Below are 23148 nucleotides of genomic sequence, written 5' to 3' on the forward strand. Positions count from 1 at the left end.
AACTAAGGAGGAGAAGATTTATGTTACCGTGCGAGTGAGGCCTTTAAGCAAGAAAGAACAAGCAGCAAAAGACCAAGTAGCATGGGAATGTGCTAATGACCATACAATTGTGCTCACGTCATCCTCTCAAGATCGAGCAAGTTCCACAGCGTCGTATACCTTCGGTAATATGTCATGTCTCTCTTTAGTCCTTCGAAATTGCAGATTTTAGTTCATGTTGTAATCTTCGATGCTACTATGTTTCTGGTGTCCATCTGTTTATTTTGTTTGTTAGTCAGACAGAGTATTTGGTGCATCTTGTCTAAATGAGACAGTTTATGAAGAAGGAGCTAGGGATGTAGCATTATCAGCATTGACAGGAATTAATGGTAAAACACAAGTTCTATCCCTTTTTTATTCTATTGATTTTAGTGAGAAACCTTTTATATGCTTATGTCTTCTTATATACTCTACGTAGCTACTATTTTTGCTTACGGTCAGACTAGCAGTGGGAAAACATACACTATGAGAGGGATAACTGAGAGTGCTGTACACGATATATACAAGCATATTCATAATGTAAGCTTCATTTTCTTAATAGTTCTGTAAATCTCTTATAAATCACATTTTAATATTTTTTTGATGAAAATTAGATTTTAGTATTTGATATGATGGATTGATGCTACAGCGCGATTAATTTATGTTTAAAACTGATCATACATCCCGTGCTCTTTGATCATCAGACTCCAGAGAGGAATTTTGTAATCAAGATTTCTGCAATGGAAATTTATAATGAGGTAGTACATGACTTGTTAAAGCCGGAATCTGGGCCTCTCCGGCTTCTAGATGACCCTGAGGTATTGTTCTCTGAAAATTAATCATAAAATAGCACCCTCTTATTGTTTGCATATCATTCATGACAGTCTGAACAAAAATTTACTTTACATATCACTGTCTGCGCAGAAAGGAACTATTGTTGAGAAATTGGAAGAAGAAACAGCAAAAGATGATGAGCATTTGAGACATTTGATTGGCATCTGTGAAGGTTGACACTAAAACTAATGAAGAAAATTGCTAGTCATATATATAGCTTGTTGTTACTTTTTGCAACTATCATTTATTGCTAGGCATCTCCCTTAAATTCATTGCTTATGGTCGACAGCTAAAAGGCAGGTTGGTGAAACTTCCTTGAATGACACCAGCTCTAGATCACACCAGATAATCAGGCTGGTAAGTCTAATGATTTTCTTAAACGTTTGAATTTGATGTTAGAGAGGATAACTGTAATTGCCATTCTACTGTTATTTTTGAATGCAGACAGTCGAGAGTAGCCTACGTGAGAAATCAGGCTGTGTGAAATCTTTTGTAGCTAGCCTCGTACGTGCCTCCTTTGTTCTTCAATTTAAACCTCATAATGCCATATTATGATATGTCAATGCCTAGATTTCAAAGTTCTGCAGAACTTGGTGGACCTTGCAGGGAGTGAGAGGGCCTCCCAAACTCACGCTGATGGTGCTAGGCTGAAAGAAGGCTGCCACATAAATCGCAGCTTGTTGACTCTCACAACTGTCATCAGAAAGCTCAGGTCAGGGGTTACTTTCACTAACTGGTTCTGTACTGGGAAGCCTGAACACTTGTTCATCATAAATGTTGGGTGCTAAACTAGACGTATTCTTTATTTGAACATGTCTCAGCTCTCAACTAGGATTAGTCAATAAAGAAAACAGAAGCTGTAAGTTATTGGTGAATGAAGGAAAATTAATGAAATCAAAAACATCATGTGTCCTGGGAGAGAATGGTAGCGTTGTGAGAATTAATATGTATGCATGCATCAAAAGAAACATACTTTCTTGCTTAAACTTGGTCCTTGGCTGTCTTCTTCCAACAGTTGCTCTTTCATTTCTCCTTAGTTATTCTCTTCAACTTCCATGATCATAGAATATGAGCTTGAAGTGAATGATTGAATAAGGGGAATATCTGGAAACACAAGGTTCAAGTCTAGAATTTAGATGGGTGCATCAGATATTTTTGGCCAAATTGCAGGTCCGGTCACTTCCCTTCATTCTCCGGGAAGTAAATAAAAAAGTACTAAAGTAGTATCAAGTTCGACATGGTTTAAAATCAGTGGAATACAATAGCTTCATCAAGTCCAACAGTTGCTCCTTCATTTCTCCTTAGTTTTTGTGTTTTGATGCTTGTTCGTTTGGCAGAAGCAATATGGAAATGTAGGTAATTTTGACTGTCTATCCCCCAGACTATAATTTCACTGAGTTGGAACTGTTTGGCTTGATGAAGCTTTGACATATTTGACTTATTTGCTCCCAACAGTAGAGTTTTGGATCATGTAACGGAGGCTTCTGCCTTCTTGGTCCATTAAGGAAGAGAGTGCTTCATGTGGTTGTAGCCAACACGTCTCAAACGAGATGCTAAAATAAGCACGTTAAACCTATGAACAATATTAATGGGTCATTCAGACCGGAATTTTGAAAGCAAAATAAGATGAATAAAACAAGGGTTTGTTATAGAACTCATTTTATTTTCTTGGTAAAGGAGGGTTAAGAGTAGGAGCTAATCTTCAATGAAGGACTTTGATAGGAGCCCCCGTCAGTTCTCCCATGAGCACGAGCACTGTCTGCTGCATGACCAGATGCTGAGTCTATATTAGTTTCAGTAGGATAAATATCATTAGATACGTGACATCTTATGAAGATGCGTGGGAACACACACACAAACACAGTGTGTGTGACACAGAGAGATGGAGGTAGCATGCAGCATCCTTCTAAGCCCAGACCTCGTTATATAGGCAGTTTTGAACTTATTTTTGGTTCGCTGATTTAGCTTTGAAGTCCACTGTGCTCATGTAACTATGTTTTTCAAAGAATTCTAATTACTTATTTGTATTAGTTTAATTGCTGTATTATGATACTAGGAAGCATATGCTACTTTTTCTTGCAAATAAAGTGGGTCCATCCAACCTCTTGCACTATAGGAGAGAACCTTTTTCTCTCGATGCTAACTTTGTCAAATCTTTAACGTCCCCTCCCTATCAAGAGCGTTATCTCTCATCTGCCTTTCCTCAAGTTCAGCAATCTTCTTTTCGTTTAAGTACGTGTTTCGAAAGGAAAACTCTAACCCACTTCCAGCTATTTGTTATCAGTAGAATATAAAGGTTGAATTATACTCGGTTTTCTGATAATTTGATTTCTCACTCATTTCAGTGTTGGAAAAAGAAGTGGCCACGTACCATACAGGGATTCAAAGTTAACACGAATCTTGCAGCTCTCACTCGGAGGAAATGCAAGGACTGCAATTATCTGTACCATGAGTCCTGCACTCGCCCATGTAGAACAATCACGGAACACTCTCTTCTTTGCAACCTGTGCGAAGGAAGTCACCAACACCGCGCAAGTTAATATGGTATGTAGAAAATCAAGAAGCATTCGCATTTTTGACTCTCGGCAGCCATTTTTCTGCTCATGATTTTTAATTTGACCAGGTTATATCAGATAAACAATTAGTGAAGCACCTACAGAAGGAAGTTGCTAGACTAGAAGCAGAGTTGCGCACACCGGAACCATCAGCATCATCGTGTTCAGAGGCCCTTCTGATGGAAAAAGAGCTGAAGATTAAAAAGGTAAAAACTTTGGAAAAAAAAAGAGAGAATCTGGATCAGAGTTGGAATCAAGGTTCTGCACAAAAAAAATTGCATCCGTTTCGAACAATTCCAATTACAAGCAGAAAAAAGTATTAGTCATAAAAATAAAGAAATCCTGAAACACCAAAGAAAAATGGAGAATTTTTAAAAAGGACCGTTTTAAAAAATAATTAGCAAAATTGACCGTTTTCATAAGTAATTTGTGAAATCGACCCGATCTCACATCATCAAGACCGATGAAAAAGAGGTCAATTTTACAAAATGTCATCTTCAACAATACCGGGAATACTAGTCCCCTATAATTAGCCAACGCTAATTAAAAGATTAAGTGACTCTTTTAATATATATATACGTGACAATTAGTCCGGTATATAAACCCTAGCTCAATTCTAGCGCCCTCTCCCTCATCCTCTCAACCCTCATCCTCTCCCTCGAGCCCCTCTTCCACCGCTGCCTCCTCGAGCACCCTTGTTTGACCTCCTCCCCCTCCTCCGCCGTCGCCATCTTCCTCACATTCTACTCCTCCCTCTCCGCCCTCCCCTTCCTCTTCTCCCCCTCCTCCTTCAACTCCTCCTCCCACGACCTCGACCTCCACCGTCACCCAAGATTTCTTCCAAACCCCATTAACAAAATCCAGCCCAAGATTTCTAAAACCCATTAACAAAAAACCCAATCTGCTGTTCAAGAATCCAACGAAAGCCCATTTCAGTTAAATAATAGAGAAAAGGGAAAAATACTTCCAGTCCCCAAAAACCAAGGAAACATGCTTCCCACCCCCAAGACTTTGTCAATGAGTGTTTTACCCCCAAAAATAAAGATTTTATTTTCTGAGCCCCCAAAACACTAGCTTGTGAAGACCCAAGAGATTAAAATATGTGAAGACCATAATACCCTTCTTTCTCTCTTTCTTTTTTTATTAAAATATGATGAGGATTATTTTATTATTTTTGTTTTCTCTCTCTCTTTATCATGATGTACTGAGATGATAGTTGAAATGATTGATGAGGATTATTTTATTATTGTGTTTTTTTAGGGGGTGGGTGTTGAGAAGTAAACTTGATTTTGGATCAAGTTTAATTATTGGATCAATGATCCAATTATCACTTGTTGGGCCAAAACCCAATACTTGATCCAAGTTCTAGAGTTTTCTCTAGAAATATCTAAACATCTCCACCTCCTTAAAATATTCTAGAGAATTATAGAGAATGAATATCTAGATATTTCTCTAGATAATTGTAATATAAAATTCTAGATATTATGCTAGAACTCTCTAGATTTAGGATTAAAATATTCTAGATATTTTGTACTTTGGAGGCTATAAATACCTCCCCTTCCCTCTCATTTGTAATTAAGAAGTTCTAAGTTGTTCTAAGGTGTTCAAAAGAAATAAAAATCTTATTCTTCCTAAATTTTCTATTGTCTCCCGAATTCTTAAACACTTTCTCCATCACCTCCAAATATTTCTTTCCAACAAAGTGGTATCAGAGCTAGAAGATTCCCTTGAAGATGGCGAGTAACGGTGTTCCCTTTCAAGTCCCGATGCTCACAAAGAACAACTACGACAATTGGAGTCTAAGAATGACGGCTATCCTAGGAGCACATGACGTGTGGGAGATAGTCGAGAAAGGCTTCATTGAACCGGAGAATGATGGTAGTCTATCTCAAACTCAAAAGGATAGTTTGAGAGACTCAAGGAAGAGAGACAAGAAGGCTCTCTGTCTAATCTATCAAGGTCTAGATGAAGATACATTCGAGAAGGTCGCGGGAGCAAAGACGGCCAAAGAAGCATGGGAGAAGCTTCGAACTTCTTACAAGGGAGCAGATCAAGTCAAGAAGGTACGTCTTCAAACTCTAAGAGGAGAATTTGAAGCGTTGCAAATGAAGGAAGGTGAACTCGTCTCCGATTACTTCTCAAGAGTTTTAACGGTTACTAATAACCTAAAGAGAAATGGCGAGAAGTTAGATGAGGTGAGAATCATGGAGAAGGTTCTTAGATCGTTGGATCCAAAATTCGAGCATATTGTCACTGTCATTGAAGAAACAAAGGATTTGAAGGCTATGACGATGGAGCAACTTCTTGGGTCGTTACAAGCTTATGAAGAAAAAAAGAAGAAGGAAGATATTGCAGAACAAGTACTCAAGATGCGGATTGATCAAACTAAAGAAGAAAGCAGACGAAGTTATCAAAGACGAGGTGACGGTCAAGTCCGAGGACGAGGTCGTGGATATAGAAATGGACGAGGTTAGAGGCCTCATGATGACAACACCAACCAAAGAGGAGAAAGCTCATCAAGAGGTCGTGGGAGAGGAAATCAAAAACCAAGGTACGATAAGTCAAACGTTAAATGCTATAATTGTGGAAAGATTGGACATTATGCTTCCGAATGCAAAGCTCCGAACAATAATAGAGTTGAAGAGAAGTCCAATTATGTTGAAGAAAGAAGCCAAGAAGATGATATGCTATTGATGGCTTACAAGAAAGATGAACAAGATGAGGTTCACAAGTGGTACCTCGATAGCGGTGCAAGCAATCACATGTGCGGGAAAAGAAGCATGTTCGTGGAGCTTGATGAATCGGTGAAAGGAAATGTAGCTTTGGGAGATATGAATCGAAGATGGAGGTGAAAGGTAAAGGAAATATTCTCATCCGATTGAAGAATGGAGATCATCAATTTATTTCCAACGTTTACTATATACCAAGCATGAAGACCAATATATTGAGCCTTGGACAACTCTTAGAGAAATGTTATGATATTCGATTAAAGGATAATAACCTTTCTATAAGAGACCAAGAAAACAATCTCATTACCAAGGTGCCGATGTCAAAGAATAGAATGTTTGTTCTTAACATTCAAAATAACATCGCACAATGTCTCAAGATGTGCTACAAGGAGGAGTCCTGGCTTTTGCATCTTCGATTCGGGCATCTCAACTTTGGAGGATTAGAGCTACTTTCTAAAAAGGAGATGGTGAGAGGATTGCCTTGCATCAACCATCCAAATCAAGTGTGTGAAGGGTGTCTACTTGGAAAGCAATTCAAAATGAGCTTTACAAAGGAATCAGACACAAGAGCGCGGAAGCCATTGGAACTCATACATACAGATGTATGTGGCCCGATCAAACCAAGATCACTCGGTAAAAGTAACTACTTTCTTCTCTTTATTGATGAGTTTTCAAGAAAAATACAGGTTTACTTTTTGAAGGAAAAATCTGAAGTGTTTGAAAACTTCAAAAAGTTCAAAGCCCATGTTGAGAAGGAAAGTGACCTTGTGATCAAAGCCATGAGATCCGACTGTGGAGGAGTATTGTGAAGATAACGGTATTCGAAGACAATTGATAGTACCGAGGTCCCCTCAACAAAATGGAGTTGCGGAAAGGAAGAACCGAACAATCCTTGAAATGGCGAGGAGCATGCTCAAAAGTAAAAAACTACCAAAAGAGTTGTGGGCAGAAGCAGTTGCATGCGCGGTTTATCTATCAAATCGATCTCCAACAAGAAGTATTTTGGAAAAAACACCACAAGAAGCTTGGAGCGAAAGGAAGCCTGGAGCGAAAGGAAGCCCGATGTTTCTCATTTAAGAGTCTTTGGAAGCCTTTCTCACGCTCATGTACCGGACGAGAAGCGGAGCAAACTAGATGACAAAAGTGAGAAGTACATCTTTATTGGTTACGATGCTAACTCCAAAGGCTACAAGCTCTATAATCCTGATACAAAGAAGACAATCATCAGTCGAAATGTCATCTTTGATGAAGAAGGAGAATGGGATTGGAGATCAAATGATGAAGACTACAACTTCTTTCCACATGTTGAAGAAGATGAATTGGAGCAACCAAGAGAGGAGCCTGTTACCCCACCAACTTCACCAACAACGAGTTCTCAAGAAGATGAAAGTTCGAGCGAAAGGACTCCACGTTTCAGAAGTCTGCAAGAACTTTACGAGGTAACTGAAAATCAAGACAATCTTACTTTATTTTGTCTATTTGCGGATTGCGAGCCCATGAATTTCGAAGAAGCTATGAAGAAGAAGACATGGAGAAATGCAATGGATGAAGAGATCAAGGCGATACAAAAGAATGAGACATGGGAGTTAGCTTCACTTCCAAATGAAAGAATGAGACATGGGAGTTAGCTTCACTTCCAAATGGGCATAAGGCGATCAGTGTGAAGTGGGTGTACAAAGCAAAGAAGAACTCTAAAGGGGAAGTTGAAAGATACAAGGCAAGATTGGTGGCAAAAGGTTATAGTCAAAGAGCGGGAATCGACTATGACGAGGTATTCGCTCTTGTTGCTCGTCTAGAAACTGTTAGATTAATCATTTCATTGGTAGCTCAAAACAATTGGAGGATACATCAAATAGATGTCAAATCAGCCTTCTTAAATGGAGATCTTGAAGAAGAAGTTTACATTGAGCAACCACAAGGCTACATAATCAAGGGAGAAGAAGACAAAGTCTTGAGGTTAAAGAAGGCGCTTTATGGGTTAAAACAAGCACCAAGAGCTTGGAATACTCGAATTGATAAGTACTTCAAGGAGAAAAGTTTCATCAAGTGTCCATATGAGCATGCACTCTATATCAAAACTCAAAACAATGATATATTGATTGCATGCTTGTATGTAGATGACTTGATATTCACAGGCAACAATCCAAGTATGTTCGAGGAATTCAAGATGGAGATGACGAAGGAGTTCGAGATGACCGATATTGGATTGATGTCTTACTACCTTGGAATTGAAGTGAGACAAGAAGATAATGGAATTTTTATTACTCAAGAAGGCTATGCTAAAGAGGTTCTTAAGAAGTTCAAGATGGATGACTCGAATCCAGTAAGCACGCCAATGGAATGTGGAACCAAATTGTCAAAGAAAGAAGAAGGAGAGAGTGTAGATCCAACACTATTTAAGAGCTTGGTTGGAAGCTTACGTTACTTAACGTGCACAAGACCTGACATCCTATATGTAGTCGGAGTTGTGAGCTGATACATGGAGCATCCAACAACAACTCATTTCAAGGCAGCTAAAAGGATACTTCGCTATATCAAAGGTACCATAAACTTTGGCTTGTATTACTCTGTTTCTGACGATTACAAGCTTGTTGGATTTAGCGATAGCGACTGGGGTGGAGACGTAGATGACCGAAAAAGCACAAGCGGATTCGTGTTCTTCATTGGAGATACAGCTTTCACATAGATGTCAAAGAAGCAACCAATTGTCACCCTTTCTACTTGTGAAGCGGAGTATGTAGCGGCTACTTCATGTGTTTGACATGCTGTTTGGTTACGGAGGAGTTGAGTTTGCCACAAAAGGAGCCAACGAAGATCTTAGTGGATAATAAGTCAGCAATAGCTTTGGACAAAAGGAGCCAACGAAGATCTTAGTGGATAATAAGTCAGCAATAGCTTTGGCGAAGAACCCAGTCTTTCATGATCGAAGTAAGCACATTGACACTCGTTATCACTACATTAAAGAGTGTGTTACCAAGAGGAACGTTCAATTGGAGTATACGTGAAGACGAATGATCAAGTAGCTGATATCTTCACCAAGCCTCTCAAGCGCGAAGATTTTATCAAGATGAGGAGTTTGCTTGGAGTAGCAAAATCAAGTTTAAGAGGGGGTGTTGAAAAGTAAACTTGATTTTGGACCAAGTTTAATTATTGGATCAATAATCCAATTATCACTTGTTGGGCCAAACCTAATACTTGATCCAAGTTCTAGAGTTTTCTCTAGAAATATCTAAACATCTTCACCTCCTTAAAATGTTCTAGAAAATTATAGAGAATGAATATCTAGATATTTCTCTAGATAATTGTAATATAAAATTCTAGATATTATGCTAGAACTCTCTAGATTTAGGATTAAAATATTCTAGATATTTTGTACTTTGGAGGCTATAAATACCTCCCCTTCCCTCTCATTTGTAATTAAGAAGTTCCAAGTTGTTCTAAGGTGTTCAAAAGAAATAAAAATCTCCTTCTTCCTAAATTTTCTATTGTCTCCCGAATTCTTAAACACTTTCTCCATCACCTCCAAATATTTCTTCCTAACATAAAGGTTGTGCATTGTTTGTTAAGGTTACAGGTTGGTTATTAAGGTTACGGGTTTGTTGTTAAGGTTATGAGTTGTGTAGGTTACGGATTTGTTGTTAAGATTACGGGTTTAATTTAAGGTTACGAGTTTAATTGTTAAGGTTACGTATTTAATTGTTAAGGTTACCGGTTTAATTGTTAATGTTACGGTTTAATTGTTAAGGTTACAGGTTTAATTGTTAAGGTTACGAGAGAGAGAGAAGGGATCCATAACCTTAACAATTGACCCGTAACCTTAACAATTAAACCCGTAATCTTAATAATTAAACTCGTAACCTTAACAATTAAACCCGTAACCTTAACAATTGACCCGTAACCTTAACAATTAAACTCGTAACCTTAACAATTGACCCGTAACCTTAACAATTAAACCCGTAACCTTAATAATTAAATTTGTAACCTTAACAATTGACCCGTAACCTTAATAATTAAACCCGTAACCTTAACAATTAAACCGTAACCTTAACAATTAAACTCGTAACCTTAACAATTAAACCCGTAACCTTAACAATTAAACCCATAACCTTAACAATTAAACCGTAACCTTAACAATTAACCCATAACCTTAACAATTAAACACGTAACCTTAACAATTAAACCCGTAACCGTAATAATTAAACTCGTAACCATAACAATTAAATCTGTAACCTTAACAATTAAACCTGTAACCTTAACAATTAAATTTGTAACATTGACAATTGACCCGTAACCTTAACAATTAAACTCGTAACCTTAATAATTAAATCGTAACTCGTAATCTTAACACGAGTTTAATTGTTAAGGTTACGTGTTTAATTGTTACAGTTACGGGTTTAATTATTACGGTTACGGTTTAATTGTTAAGGTTACGGTTTAATTGTTAAGGTTACGGGTTTAATTGTTATGGTTACGGGTTTAATTATTACGGTTACGGGTTTAATTGTTAAGGTTACGGGTTTAATTGTTAAGGTTACGAGTTTAATTGTTACGGTTACGTGTTTAATTATTAAGGTTACGTGTTTAATTGTTAAGGTTACGGGTTAATTGTTAAGGTTATGGGTTTAATTATGGTCTTCACATATTTTGATCTATTGAGTTTTGTCTTTTGGGGCTCAGGGAACAGAATCTTTATTTTTGGGGGTAAAACACCAATTAACAAAGTCTTAGGGGTGGGAAGCACGTTTCCTTAGCTTTTGGGGGCTGGAAGCATTTTTCCCTTAAAAACTACAAAAACCCATATCGATCGGCTTCATAAATTACAAGAAAACAAGAGCACAATCTGGCTTAAGACATTGATTTGGGTAAAGAGATTCCGTACCTCAGAAAGGCGATTCCGCGGGCGAGGGTTAGGATAGGAGGATGAGGGAGAGGGTGCTGCTGGAATTGAGCTATCGTTTATATATTCTCTACTAATAGTCCCGTGTATATTTTAAAGAGTAACTTAATCTTTTAATTAGCGTTGGCTAATTATATGGGATTAATAGTGCTGTGTATTGTTGACCATCACATTTTATAAAATCGACCTCCTCAACTTTGATAACGTGGCTAAAAAAAACGTTGAATTTATAAATTATTTATGAAAACGGTTGATTTTGCTCATTATTTTTTTTAAAACAGCCCTCCATTAAAAATTCTCCAAGAAAAATTGGTAAATGTTCCATATTTAAGAAACAATCTTAGATTTATTGGACTCCATAGCTTCCTTTCGATAGATAGTCTTTAGGAACACTTTCTGCTAAACTTCGTTGTAACCATCTGTTGACATGAACATTCTTTTGTCATTGTGTAACTGCTTATTTGTTGTTGACCAGATGGAAATGGAAATGGAAGAACTAAAGCGGGAAAGAGATCTTGTGCAGTCACAACTGTATGAGCTGCGGAAGAAAACTGTAAGAAACTACTCGCTTCTCTTCGGATTATTATTTTTTCCCCCTTCTATGACTTTTAGATTTCGTATTTTTACCTGCATAACATTTTTCTTCAGGGGTTAAATCCATCTGAGTCACCTCATCAAGTAGCAAAATGTCTCACATTTTGTGGTCCATCTGTTCGTGCTGTAGACCGAACAAAGAACCCAATGAGGCAGTCATCCACTGCCCCGACCATGCTCATGCATGAGATTCGCAAACTCGAACACTTGCAGGAGCAGCTCGGGCAGGAAGCAAACCGAGCACTTGAAGTCTTACAAAAAGAGGTGGCCTGCCACCGGCTAGGGAATCAAGATGCTGCCGAAACAATTGCCAAACTTCAAGCCGAAATTAAAGAAATGCGTTCAGTCAAATCTCTAACCAAAGAGGTTGGGGTGGAAATTTTGAAATGTGGCCAGAACCCTGGTACCAACCTTAAGGAAGAAATCACAAGACTCCATTCTCAGGGAAGCACTATTGCTGATCTTGAGCAGCAGTTAGAGAATGTCCAGAAATCGATAGACAAGCTAGTGATGTCTCTTCCAAGTAATTTTCAGTTCGATGAGACTGTTCTCAAACCATCTCCCAAGAACAAGAAGAAGAAAACGCTTCCATTGAACATAAGCACAACTATAAACCGTCCACATCTTATAAAATCCCCTTGCTCTCCTCTCTCATCTTCTAGTAATGTGCTGGAAACTGAGGTGGAGAACAAGGCTCCAGAGGCGAACTTGTCTCATGAGGCTGTATTGTGTTCAGAGAAAGCTACTCCTACCAAGAGCGATGATGGTGGAGACATCTCATCGAGAGAAAGCACACCTCGCCACAAGCGTTCAAGTTCTGTGAACATGAGGAAGATGCAAAAAATGTTCCAAAATGCAGCAGAGGAAAATGTAAGAAGTATTAAAGCATATGTTACGGAGCTTAAAGAGCGAGTTGCTAAACTTCAGTACCAGAAGCAGCTCCTAGTATGCCAGGTCTGCAAATTAATCTTATAATTTCTTAGTGCACTAAGTATTACAAAATTATTGAATTTAATTTATTTAATTTATGCCTTTTTTTCTTCAGCCAGGTATTTTATAAAACATTGCCGATTATCATACACTCGCTAATCATTATTTCTGGAAGTTGACAGTAATCATGAATTTTTTTTTGTGAAAATAGTGTTCTCTTTTCATAATCTGTATTACAATAAACATGTTTATTTTCACATGTATTACAATAAACATAAGAAACGTTAGATATTTGTGTTATACCCTAAAATGATTTGTTACTATTCATATAAATTTATCGAACTCAAGCAATTTCCCTATATTGTCTTATCTGGCCCTAATGTATGCACAATCAGAAGTTGTAGAGTCTTATGTTTCTTTGTATATTTTTAGGTGTTGGAGTTAGAAGCAAATGAGGCGGGAGGAACTGACGCATCGGAGGATAATGATCATACTTCTGAGCTGCATAAATCCCCTCAGACATGGCATGCAATCTTTAATGAGCAGATGCAAAAGATCATTGACTTATGGGATATTTGCCATGTATCAATAATACATCGAACTCAGTTTTACTTGCTATTCCGTGGTGATCCAGCTGATCAGATATATATTGAGGTGGAGCTTAGAAGATTGACTTGGTTGCAGAAGCACCTTTCAGAGGTTGGAGATGCAAGCCCTGCTTATACTGGAGAGGAAACCATGGTTTCTCTCTCATCGAGGTATAACAACACTATTATTCTACAATTTTGCAACTTGTTGCTCTGAACTTTTAACAAGCATAAGTCTCAAGTTATTGACATATACTAGCAATCAATTATTCACATATCATGCAACAAAATGTTACTAACTAATTCCTGTAGAAATTTATATGTGATCATATGTAAATGACTGCAAAGCTCCTGTGCATTCTCATCCACTCGCAAACAGGACATTCAAACAAACAACCCTTAAAGAAACTTTACAAATATGGATGACTTTTCCTGATTCTTTTCAGTTATGAAAATATTCTTTTTTGGCTTCCTGTAACCCAAGAATTCAAATGACTTCCCTCATGTTGAACATTCTTCGGTATGTTCATTACATAAACAATGAAAGGCAAGGATTATCCATTGTGATAGTACTAGACCATAGATGAAACATTTTGAAGTCACTGGTGCCTTTTGATGCATTTCTTTCTGTTCCGTACATTTTTCATTACATGTGTAGTGTACTTTCAAGTACAGATCATTTATTCATAAAAATGTTTTGGAAATTTGTTTCATCCTTAATGCTTCATCGTAGTTGGTTACCTCCTTCCTCAAATCTTAATGCAGCATAAAAGCATTGAAACAAGAAAGAGAATTCCTTTCGAAGAGAGTGAACTCACGCCTGACAGAAGAAGAGAGAGAGCGATTGTACAGAAAATGGGATATCCCCCTCGATGGCAAGCAAAGGAGGCTTCAACTGATAAACAAGCTCTGGACTGATACTGACAATAGAGCTCACATCGAGGAGAGTGCTGATATAGTGGCTCGTTTGGTGGGTTTCTGTGAGAGCAGAAATGTGAGCAAGGAGATGTTCGAGCTGAACTTTGCATTGCCTGCAAATAAGAGGCCATGGCTTATGGGATGGCAACCCATATCCAGCTTACTACATCGACTGTGACCACAATTTTCAGAAGTCAAAGCTATCATTCTTCATATATGTGACGTCATTCATTAGAATTTTTTTTTTCCTTTGTTCTATCTTTTAAAAAAATCAATCGTGGCGTGATTAGTCCATCTATAATGCAAGAAATGGAAGAATATGAGTTTGGCGTATAAAGATGTAATTGTTTTTGGTTTTACTGTTATTCCGTCGTGCCAATCTGACTGCTAATGCTTTTAAGAAAGATGCAAACTTACTGCTTGCGCACATAACAAACAACAAAGGAGAAGGAAAATTTGCATTCGTTCGAAATGAATAAAAATACACTCCCATTAAAAATACGAGTTCGGGAAAATCTTTTCATGGTCAATATTATCCTTAACTTTTTTTGAATATTACATTGTTGTCATTATCTATTCTAATTATTCTATCTTCTTTGAATTGGTAATTAAATGATTTATCTTATTTATAATGTGACTTAACATGTTTTTAGATAAACAAGATACGTTTGATATAATTCAAATCCTTTATTTATTTCAGTTCACTGAGAAATCTAAAAAACATATGTTAGCTAGCATCTAAATTTTTTTGGACTTCGTAAAAAATATCCTCTAAGTTTTTTAAATTATAAAAACACCCCTACAAATTTCAAATTTTATTAAAACATCTTAAAAATTATAAATTTTACTTATTCAATTCAATGAGAAATCTGAAAAATATATGCTAGCTAGAAACTAATTTTTTTTTGACTTTTGAGAAAGTATCTTGCAAGCTTTGAAAATTACAAAAATACCTCTAAAATTTAAAATTTATAAAAAACACCTTGAAAATTTCAAACCTATAAACATATTAAAACACACAAATAAGACAAATAAAACTCCCAACCACAAACCCCACCGCCCACCCCAAAAAAAAAAAAAAATAATGGAATTTGCAATAAACACTAAACTTTTTACAAATTATAAAATAAAATCCTCAAAATTATAAAATTTATAAAAATCCTGATAATTTTCAATCTAATAATACATTAAAAATATAAAAATTACAAATATCCCCTACATAATTTATAATTTATAGAAAAATACTCTTAAAGTTTTACAAATTATAAACAAACACTCAAAATTCAAATTTTATAAAAAACACACCGAGAATTTCAAATTCATTAGTAAATTAAAAACATAGGAATTATAAATAGTCTATAAATAATTTACAATCTATAGAAAAGGCCTATAAGTTTAAAAAATTATAAAAAACCCTAAAATTCATAATTTACAAAAAAACACCATGATAATTTCTAATCTATAGACACTAAAATGAATATACAAATTACTAACAACTCCTAGAAAATTAAAAATTTGTAAAAAATATCATAATCCCTTTAAAAGTATAGATTTAGGAAAAACTTTTTATGGTAAATGTTACCCATAACTTTTTTTATAAGAACATAACTAATTAAAAATCTATTAAATTTGAAATTTATAAAAAAACCCTTAAAGTTTAGTTTATTGCAAATTACCCCTCCAAAGTTTGAAAATTTTTAATGTATTTTGGTAATTCCTAGATTTCAATGTAATGTTTAATAGTTGTGAATTTGCAAATTATAAAAATTTAGAGTGTTTTTATATCAAAATTTATTGTATGTACATCAAAATTGATAATTTTCATGAGCTATAACCCATAACTTTTATCAATTTTTATTAGTTTTGAAAGAATGCAAATTTATTATATATACATCAAAATTCATGATTTTCTTGAGTTAAACCCATGATTTTTGATAGTTTTTATTCATTTTCAAGGAATACAAATTTATTATGTGTACTTCAAATTTATAATTTCTCATGTTTTTATCAATTTTGGTTTTTTTAAATGAATATAAATTAATTATCTTTACATCAAAATTTATAATTTCCATGGGCTATAAACCACAATTTTCATTAATTTTTATTCTTTTAAAATGAATAAAAATTGTTATATATACATTAAAAATTATTATTCTCATGAGCTATAAGACAATTTTTGTTCATTTCATATGTAAATGTATTACATGTACTAAAAAATTTATAATTTTTTCACCTATAACTTATGATTTTGAAAAAAAATTGTTCGTTTCAAATTAATATAAATTTATTATGCGTACACTAAAATTCATATTTTTCATGAATACAAATTTATTATATGTTTATTAAAATTCACATTTTTCATGAATACGAATTTATTATATATACATTAAAATTCAAGTTTTTCACAATTTTGGATAATTTTTATTCATTTTAAATGAATAAATTTATTATATCTACATCAACATTTACAATTTTAATGAGCTTCCAATTTAATTTATTTCATTTTAAATGAATGAAAATTTATTAGTGTACATTGAAATTCAAAATTTTTATGAGGTATAACCCATAAATTTTATCAACTTTTACTTGTTTAGAATGAATCAAATTTATTTTGTGTACATATAATTATGCAATTTTTAATGAGCTATAACCCATGATTTTTATTAAATTTTTTTTTGAATGAATAAAATTTTATTGTGTGCACATCAAAATTTATAATTTTCATGAGAGCTAACACATAATTTTCGTCAATTTTTAGTTTATTTAAAAAGAATATAAATTTCTTATGTGTACATTAAAATTTACAGATTTCATGAGCTATAACTAATAAATTTTTTAAAAAAAATATTTATTTTAAATGAATATAAATTTCTTATGCATCCTTTGAAATTCATAATTTTCATGAGTTATAATCCAAGATTTTTAATATTTCATTTCCAAGGAATAAAAATTTATTATGTGTAAATTAAAATTTATGATTTTAATGAACTCGAACCCATGATTTCTTTTAATTTTGTTTCATTTCGAACAAATGCAAATTTATTATGTGGTGTACATTAAATATTGTATTTTTATTAGCTAATCCTTAAATTTTGTCATTCTTTATTCATTTCAAAGGAATATAATTTTATTATATGTGTATAAAATATTGCAATGTTTATGACCTATAACAGACAGTTTGTATAAATTTTTATTCATTTTGAATGAATGCAAATTAATTATATGGATATTGAAATTTACGTTTATCATGAGCTGCAATCCACGATTTTGAACAAACTTTGTTCATTTCGAACAAAAGTAAATCTAATATGTATACATCAAAATTCATGTTTATCATGAGTTAGAACCCATGATTTTTTATAACTTTTAGACTTTTTTAGTGACTGCAAATTTATTATGTGTACATCAAAATTTAAATTTTGAATGAGCTATAATTAGCAAATTTTTATAATGTTTATTCATTTTGAATGACTGCAATTTTATTCTGTGTATAGTAAAATTTATAATTTTCATGCCCTATAAGTTTATAACCCACTATTTTTGCTAATTTTGGTTTATTTGGAACAAATACAAACTTATTATCTATGCATGAAAATTTATTATATGTACATAAAAAATTATTAATTTTCATGAGTTATATAACTTACAGTTTTTTATATTTTTATTTATCTATTCTTCTATACAAATGGGAGGATCAGAGAATTCCTGTTCATGCTACAGTAAATTGAACAGTAATTCTCTCTCCTCCCATTTGCATTCTGAACCCGAGCCCACCTCCAGCTTCTCTCAGATAACCGATTCAAATTTCAAACTTCCCCTTCTCTCGGAATCCCCACACCTCACTCTCTCTCCCCTCTCTCCAGAAGCAACCCCTTCTCTAGGAATCCCCTCACATCCCTCTCTCCTCTCTCTCTCCAGAAGCAACCAGAAGCAAGAAGAGGGGGAAATGGAGAAAAATCAAAGCAAGAAAAACCCCTTTCTCAGGCTTCTCACCATGGACAGCCTCTACCGCCTCCACGGCTGGAACGTCCGAGAGACCCCGAGGAGGGTATTCGACGCCGTCCTCTTCAGCAACGAGCTCGACATTCTCGCCATCCCTCCCTCCCTCTCTCTCAGTTCGCGGATCCCGAATCAAAACCCAAAAAAAAATAATGGCGAGCAAGCTCCAGCGTCTCCTCTCCTCTCTCCTCGAGTCTCCTATGCCAAAATTAGGGTTTCATAACGATCACCAATCTCCCGTGATGTTCGCATCTAAGAGGAACCTAAGCTCATCAACGCCGCAGCAACCTTCAGAGAAATCGAAGGTCGATTCTCCTCTCTCGCCTCCTCTATCGAACGATGGAGGAGTCGGTCTCGATGAAGATAGGACGAAGGAAGGAGAAGACGGAGGAGAGGACGACAGTGGCATTTTCATAAATAGAGCAACATGGGGCCGCGGCCAACTCGATTTGGGGATTGGGTGCGCAATGCACAGTGTCCTGATTTCTAACTGAAGAACCACGAAGGTGATCTTTTCTTATTTTTGATATTTGTTTTAGAAGAAACGTGAATTGAGGTGTTATGTAAATAAATTGCTGTTTTTAATATATCACAGGGCTCGCAGTCTCAATCGTTCTTTACATCGGCGCTCTCGAGCATGGAGAAAGTTTACTTGAGTAGAAATTTTTTTTAATGCTTGATTCCATTACTGCTATACTATGTTTTTATTTTTCTAATTTTGAAGGTAGATGGTCATGGGATTGATTCAATTGCGACATTCTTCTTGGATTTTGGTTATACTCAACGAGATGAACTGAGGTTTCCAAGAAAAAAGTTGAGAGCTTTGTGTGTACAGTAACAAATGTAGCTTGCATTTGCCTAGGATTTTTATATCGGAGCTTCTTGTGGATGAGTTGAGCTCTCAAAGTCAGGTACTTGCTCTCAACAAGGGCAGATTGTTTGCAATTTCAGTTTCTAATTTCCTATTTTTCTGTTCAATAATGGCAATTACTTATGCATGTAGGAAATAATTAGAAAATATGTTAAGATTTATGGAAATGGAAATAAATATGCGGCCCTAGCAAGCACTTTGGGACATAGCTTGGGAGAAACCAATATTTCTTCTTTGCTTCAGGCTCAAATTGATTGATTAAAAATTTCCAGATGAGAATGGAAGAATCAGTCATGTATCAACTTCTTTTACGGTTAAAGTAGCAAATATTGCCTTTTTTTAAGTTTTGGTGTAAGCTTTAGAGAAATGTTAGTCAAATAGTTTCATTGTAGACTATGTTAACACTCTTCAACTAAATTTGTTAATTATTACACATTTTTAAAAGTCGTTTTTATATATTATTTCAATAGCCTTTATTTTTTTCCAATACATTATTGGATCATTTCAAATGCTCATTTTTATGTATGCTCAATTGTTGAGGGGAAATAAACCTAATGTTAAATGTTTCTTGCCAAGTGGATCTTACATGTTGATGTTATCCAATCACAATTCATTATATTTTATTTACTAATTGGTTGTTACAGTTTGTTACTAAGTAGCTATGTGAGTTAGTGATTGAGAGATAATTGTTGGAATTGTATTTAAGTCTTCTTCTGAAATCTCTGATAATATTAGTAGCGCTTCGATTTGCAATTCATTATAATTTATTTACAAATTGGTTCTTACCGATTTTTTGTGGTTTATTCCTTACTCACTTGCTTCGATTTGCAGTTAAGGAGATCAATTTGAGAATCTTTATGGAGATTTATCTTTCTCTTAGTTTTTAGTCTAGAACGACTCAATGCTCACCTTTAAATCTCGAGGTATTTATTTTTAGGGATTTAGGGGTTCAATCAACAAATTTTGATTTTTATACTTTACTCAGCAAAATTTTATTGCTTATTTAGGTAGTATGTTCTTTTAGGAACAAGGGAAAACCACATTATAACTTTAATTTGATCCTTTTAGTGTTGAAAAACTGTAACTAACTTGAGAGCTTGATTGGAATGAATTGATATTTTTTTGTGATTGGAATTATTCGCTATTTGTACGAATTATCTTTTTTTTGCCGTTTTCTAATTTCAGGTTTTAAAGATTTTAATCATTTTAATTGATCGACTTATGTTGTGTGTTTAGTTATCCTCTTTGCTTCAGGCTCAAACTGATTGATTAAAAATTTTCAGATGAGAATGGAAGAACCAGTCAGGTATCAACTTTTTTTACGGTTAAAGTAGCAAGTATTGCCTTTTTTAAAGTTTTGGTGTAAGCTTTAGAGAAATGTTAGTCAAATTAGTTTCATTGTAGACTATGTTAACACTCTTGAACTAAATTTGTTAATTATTATTCATGCTACAAAAGTCATTATATTTGTATTTAAGTCTTCTTCTGAAATCTGTAATAATATTAGTAGTGTTTCTAGCTTTTTAGGAACTATGAAATGCTACTTCTCACGTAAATGCTGCCACCGCAACTCAAAATTTGTGTTATAAATTAGTATAATTGTGAAGAATGTAATGTGAATTATATTTTTCCATTCTTTCTCTTCTTTACTATATAAGAATTGTATAACTATTCTCTATAAGAATTATCAAAGTATGTCTTTTATAGTAATCAGTCTTTTAATTTGATATTTGTTGATTGACCTTCACAAATTGCTCATAATTCTCTATCCCAAGATTTCCTCTTTGAAAAGAAGAAAACTGCAGGTACTTTCTCTGATTTTATTTTGTGTGGGTTTTTTGCAAATTCAGGCGGAGTTACTGCCAGTTATTTTGAGTGGGTTTACGTAAACTATTACTTGACTAGCATCATCTCTGTGTATTATAATGAAGGCTTAAAGCAACTTCCTCAAAGCAATCTGATGTTTCACTTTCACATTCACTAGAATTTTGTTTCCTAGAATTTTACTTTATGGAGTTTATATTTGCTGATCACTTATCCCTGTTCTACATTGAATATCAAATTGATGTCCTTCTCTCCTGCACTTCCATCACTAGCTTTTTTTTTTAAATTTTCCTCCTTTGCTAGACCTGAGATTTTGACAACACTGCAGTGTTTTAATATAAATTTCCATGAAAGTTGTAATCAAATGCTTGTGCTGATGAGAAACATAACTGAAAAACTATTGTGCTTTAAACTAATAATACAGATTTCAAACAATTCTATGGTGATTGGTGATGAATTTGAGCATAGTGATTGAAATATAAATCATGGTGATGAATTTGAGCTAAATTCTAATTTTTTGCGCCTTAGATTGTTATTTTTGGATTATTTAGTTACTTCTTTTAGCATACTGAAGATGCTAATTTCTATTTATAATGATTAAATTTGATTTAGCTAATCTTAATAGTGCCTAATTCTGATCATATACCTAAACCTTATGTTTAAACTTGATTTAGGTAATATTTTTTGCTGAACAAAATGTGATTTAGGTAATATGTTTAAACTTGCAGCAAGATGAGCAAGTAGATTCATCATCTTCTGATTCTTCTTATACTCATCCTGAACAAAATGTGAGCTTTTTATATATACTTTTTGAAAATTTTGTTTTTTATTTATTTTGAAAATATTCACAATCTCAAGGATATCCCAGTTGTGATCGTGTCATCTGAGAATGTGCCTTCAATAAATAAAAAATTATACAATATAGTAATAATTTTGAGATTTTTGAGTATTTTTGTTTGGTGATTGTGCTTATTTATCTTTTTTGTTTGATTTTTTTTTCAGAAAATAGTAGGCGGTCAGATTTTTAAGATCAGTTTGTCACAAGCTATTAAAAACAAATGGCTGGAGATCGGGAAACAATTGGTCTCGAGAAAGGTATGATTTTTGATTAAATTTTGTAGTATAATTTTGAGGGGAGGTATGATTTGGTTAATGATGGCTAGGGATGGTATAACCATGAAGATAAAAACAAAAGTTTCTAAATTTCGTCAATGACAATTACTGATCATTTTTTAGAAATTTTGGGGAGCTTTTATTGAGGAGAAAATAAAGATTTCTTCTGCCGTAGTTGGCGAGAGAATGAACTATTAATATGTGCTCAGATCTGAATATTTCCTCTAAAGTAATAAACTATTGATATGTGCTCAGATCTGAAGATTTCCTCTGTCAAAATTTTGTTCATTTTCTACTTATTTCTGTTTAACATTAATAACAAATCTTTGAAAAGACACATTAATAAAGAGATTATTATACTTAGTTGATGATTTATGGTAGTCAATTTTAATATTTGAAAATATTTTTTTGGACAGGTCAGTTTCATATTTTATAATTTTTCTGTTAGAATCAGTGATAATGAACTTCTATGTTTTCAGGTGACGGAGAAGGTCGTTAAGAACATCTCGTAGTAGGAAATTTCCACGCCTACATAATCCAAGACCTCATTTAAGCCTGTAATTGTTCTATTTCAGGTTTTGCTCTTATTTCTCTTCTTTTTACTGGCTTTGTTTCTTTTTCCCCCCTAATGATAAATATACGATATTATAATGTTTGTCTTTGAGACACGATATAGTTAAGAGGATAGTTTGCATTATTTTGTATGATGAACTAAAATATGCATCAAGAGATAACTCCTTCGTAAAAATTCATGATTGGTTGTCACTCAAGTGACTGATTCATGAATATATGTTATATTGAATGTAGAGTTTTGTTGCTATATTGTTTTATTAGGCCATTATGTGTGAGTTGTTGGAATAGTATTGTTATATTTGCACCATACAATATTATTAGGCATCAATTTTCCAATTGCAACTCATTTGAAGGTCTTCATAGTTGCTAGCTATAAGAATAATTTTGTATAAAAATAAAATTGAGATTAAACAACATTAACGAATTGTAGAAAAGAGGCGAGGGCCGTGCTTGGCACGGGGTACACACTAGTTTCATATGAAAGTAAAGTTATTACATATACATCAAAAATTTTATAATTTATTAAGCTGTAACCTATGATTTTGGAATATTTTTTAGTTTTAAATGAATAACAATTTATTATATATACATAAAAATTCATATTTTTCATGAGTTATAACCACAATTTTGGACAGTTCTTATTCGTTTCCAATGAATGCAAATTTATATAGTGTACATCAAAATTAATAATTTTCATGATCTACAT

The 23148-nt window shown here is 34.1% G+C and overlaps 1 protein-coding gene and 1 long non-coding RNA gene across 2 annotated transcripts; both read left to right on the forward strand.

Moving 5' to 3' along the window:
- LOC109829183 (kinesin-like protein KIN-7A) lies at positions 10-14421 on the forward strand. The gene is made up of 14 exons (XM_020396369.1): positions 10-164; positions 275-368; positions 458-558; positions 723-836; positions 943-1024; positions 1142-1209; positions 1297-1356; positions 1440-1564; positions 3198-3396; positions 3476-3613; positions 11509-11586; positions 11682-12581; positions 12990-13315; positions 13910-14421. The coding sequence occupies exons 1-14, from the start codon at positions 96-98 to the stop codon at positions 14238-14240; spliced, it is 2685 nt and encodes an 894-aa protein (XP_020251958.1). The 5' UTR covers positions 10-95; the 3' UTR covers positions 14241-14421.
- LOC109844388 lies at positions 21778-22380 on the forward strand. Its single transcript, XR_002248010.1, has 2 exons — positions 21778-21851; positions 22349-22380. It is a non-coding gene; the product is annotated as an uncharacterized LOC109844388 (long non-coding RNA).

This window comes from Asparagus officinalis, chromosome 1 (assembly GCF_001876935.1).
Source record: "Asparagus officinalis chromosome 1, Aspof.V1, whole genome shotgun sequence".
NCBI classification, from domain to species: domain Eukaryota; kingdom Viridiplantae; phylum Streptophyta; class Magnoliopsida; order Asparagales; family Asparagaceae; genus Asparagus; species Asparagus officinalis.

Bases quoted from the DNA above. Each gene is read 5' to 3' on its own strand.
- LOC109829183 (XM_020396369.1), top strand. From the start codon at position 96: ATGACCATACAATTGTGCTCACGTCATCCTCTCAAGATCGAGCAAGTT. The intron at 837-942 runs GTATTGTTCTCT...CTGTCTGCGCAG, and splicing joins GGCTTCTAGATGACCCTGAG to AAAGGAACTATTGTTGAGAA. The intron at 1,025-1,141 runs GTTGACACTAAA...TATGGTCGACAG, and splicing joins TTTGATTGGCATCTGTGAAG to CTAAAAGGCAGGTTGGTGAA.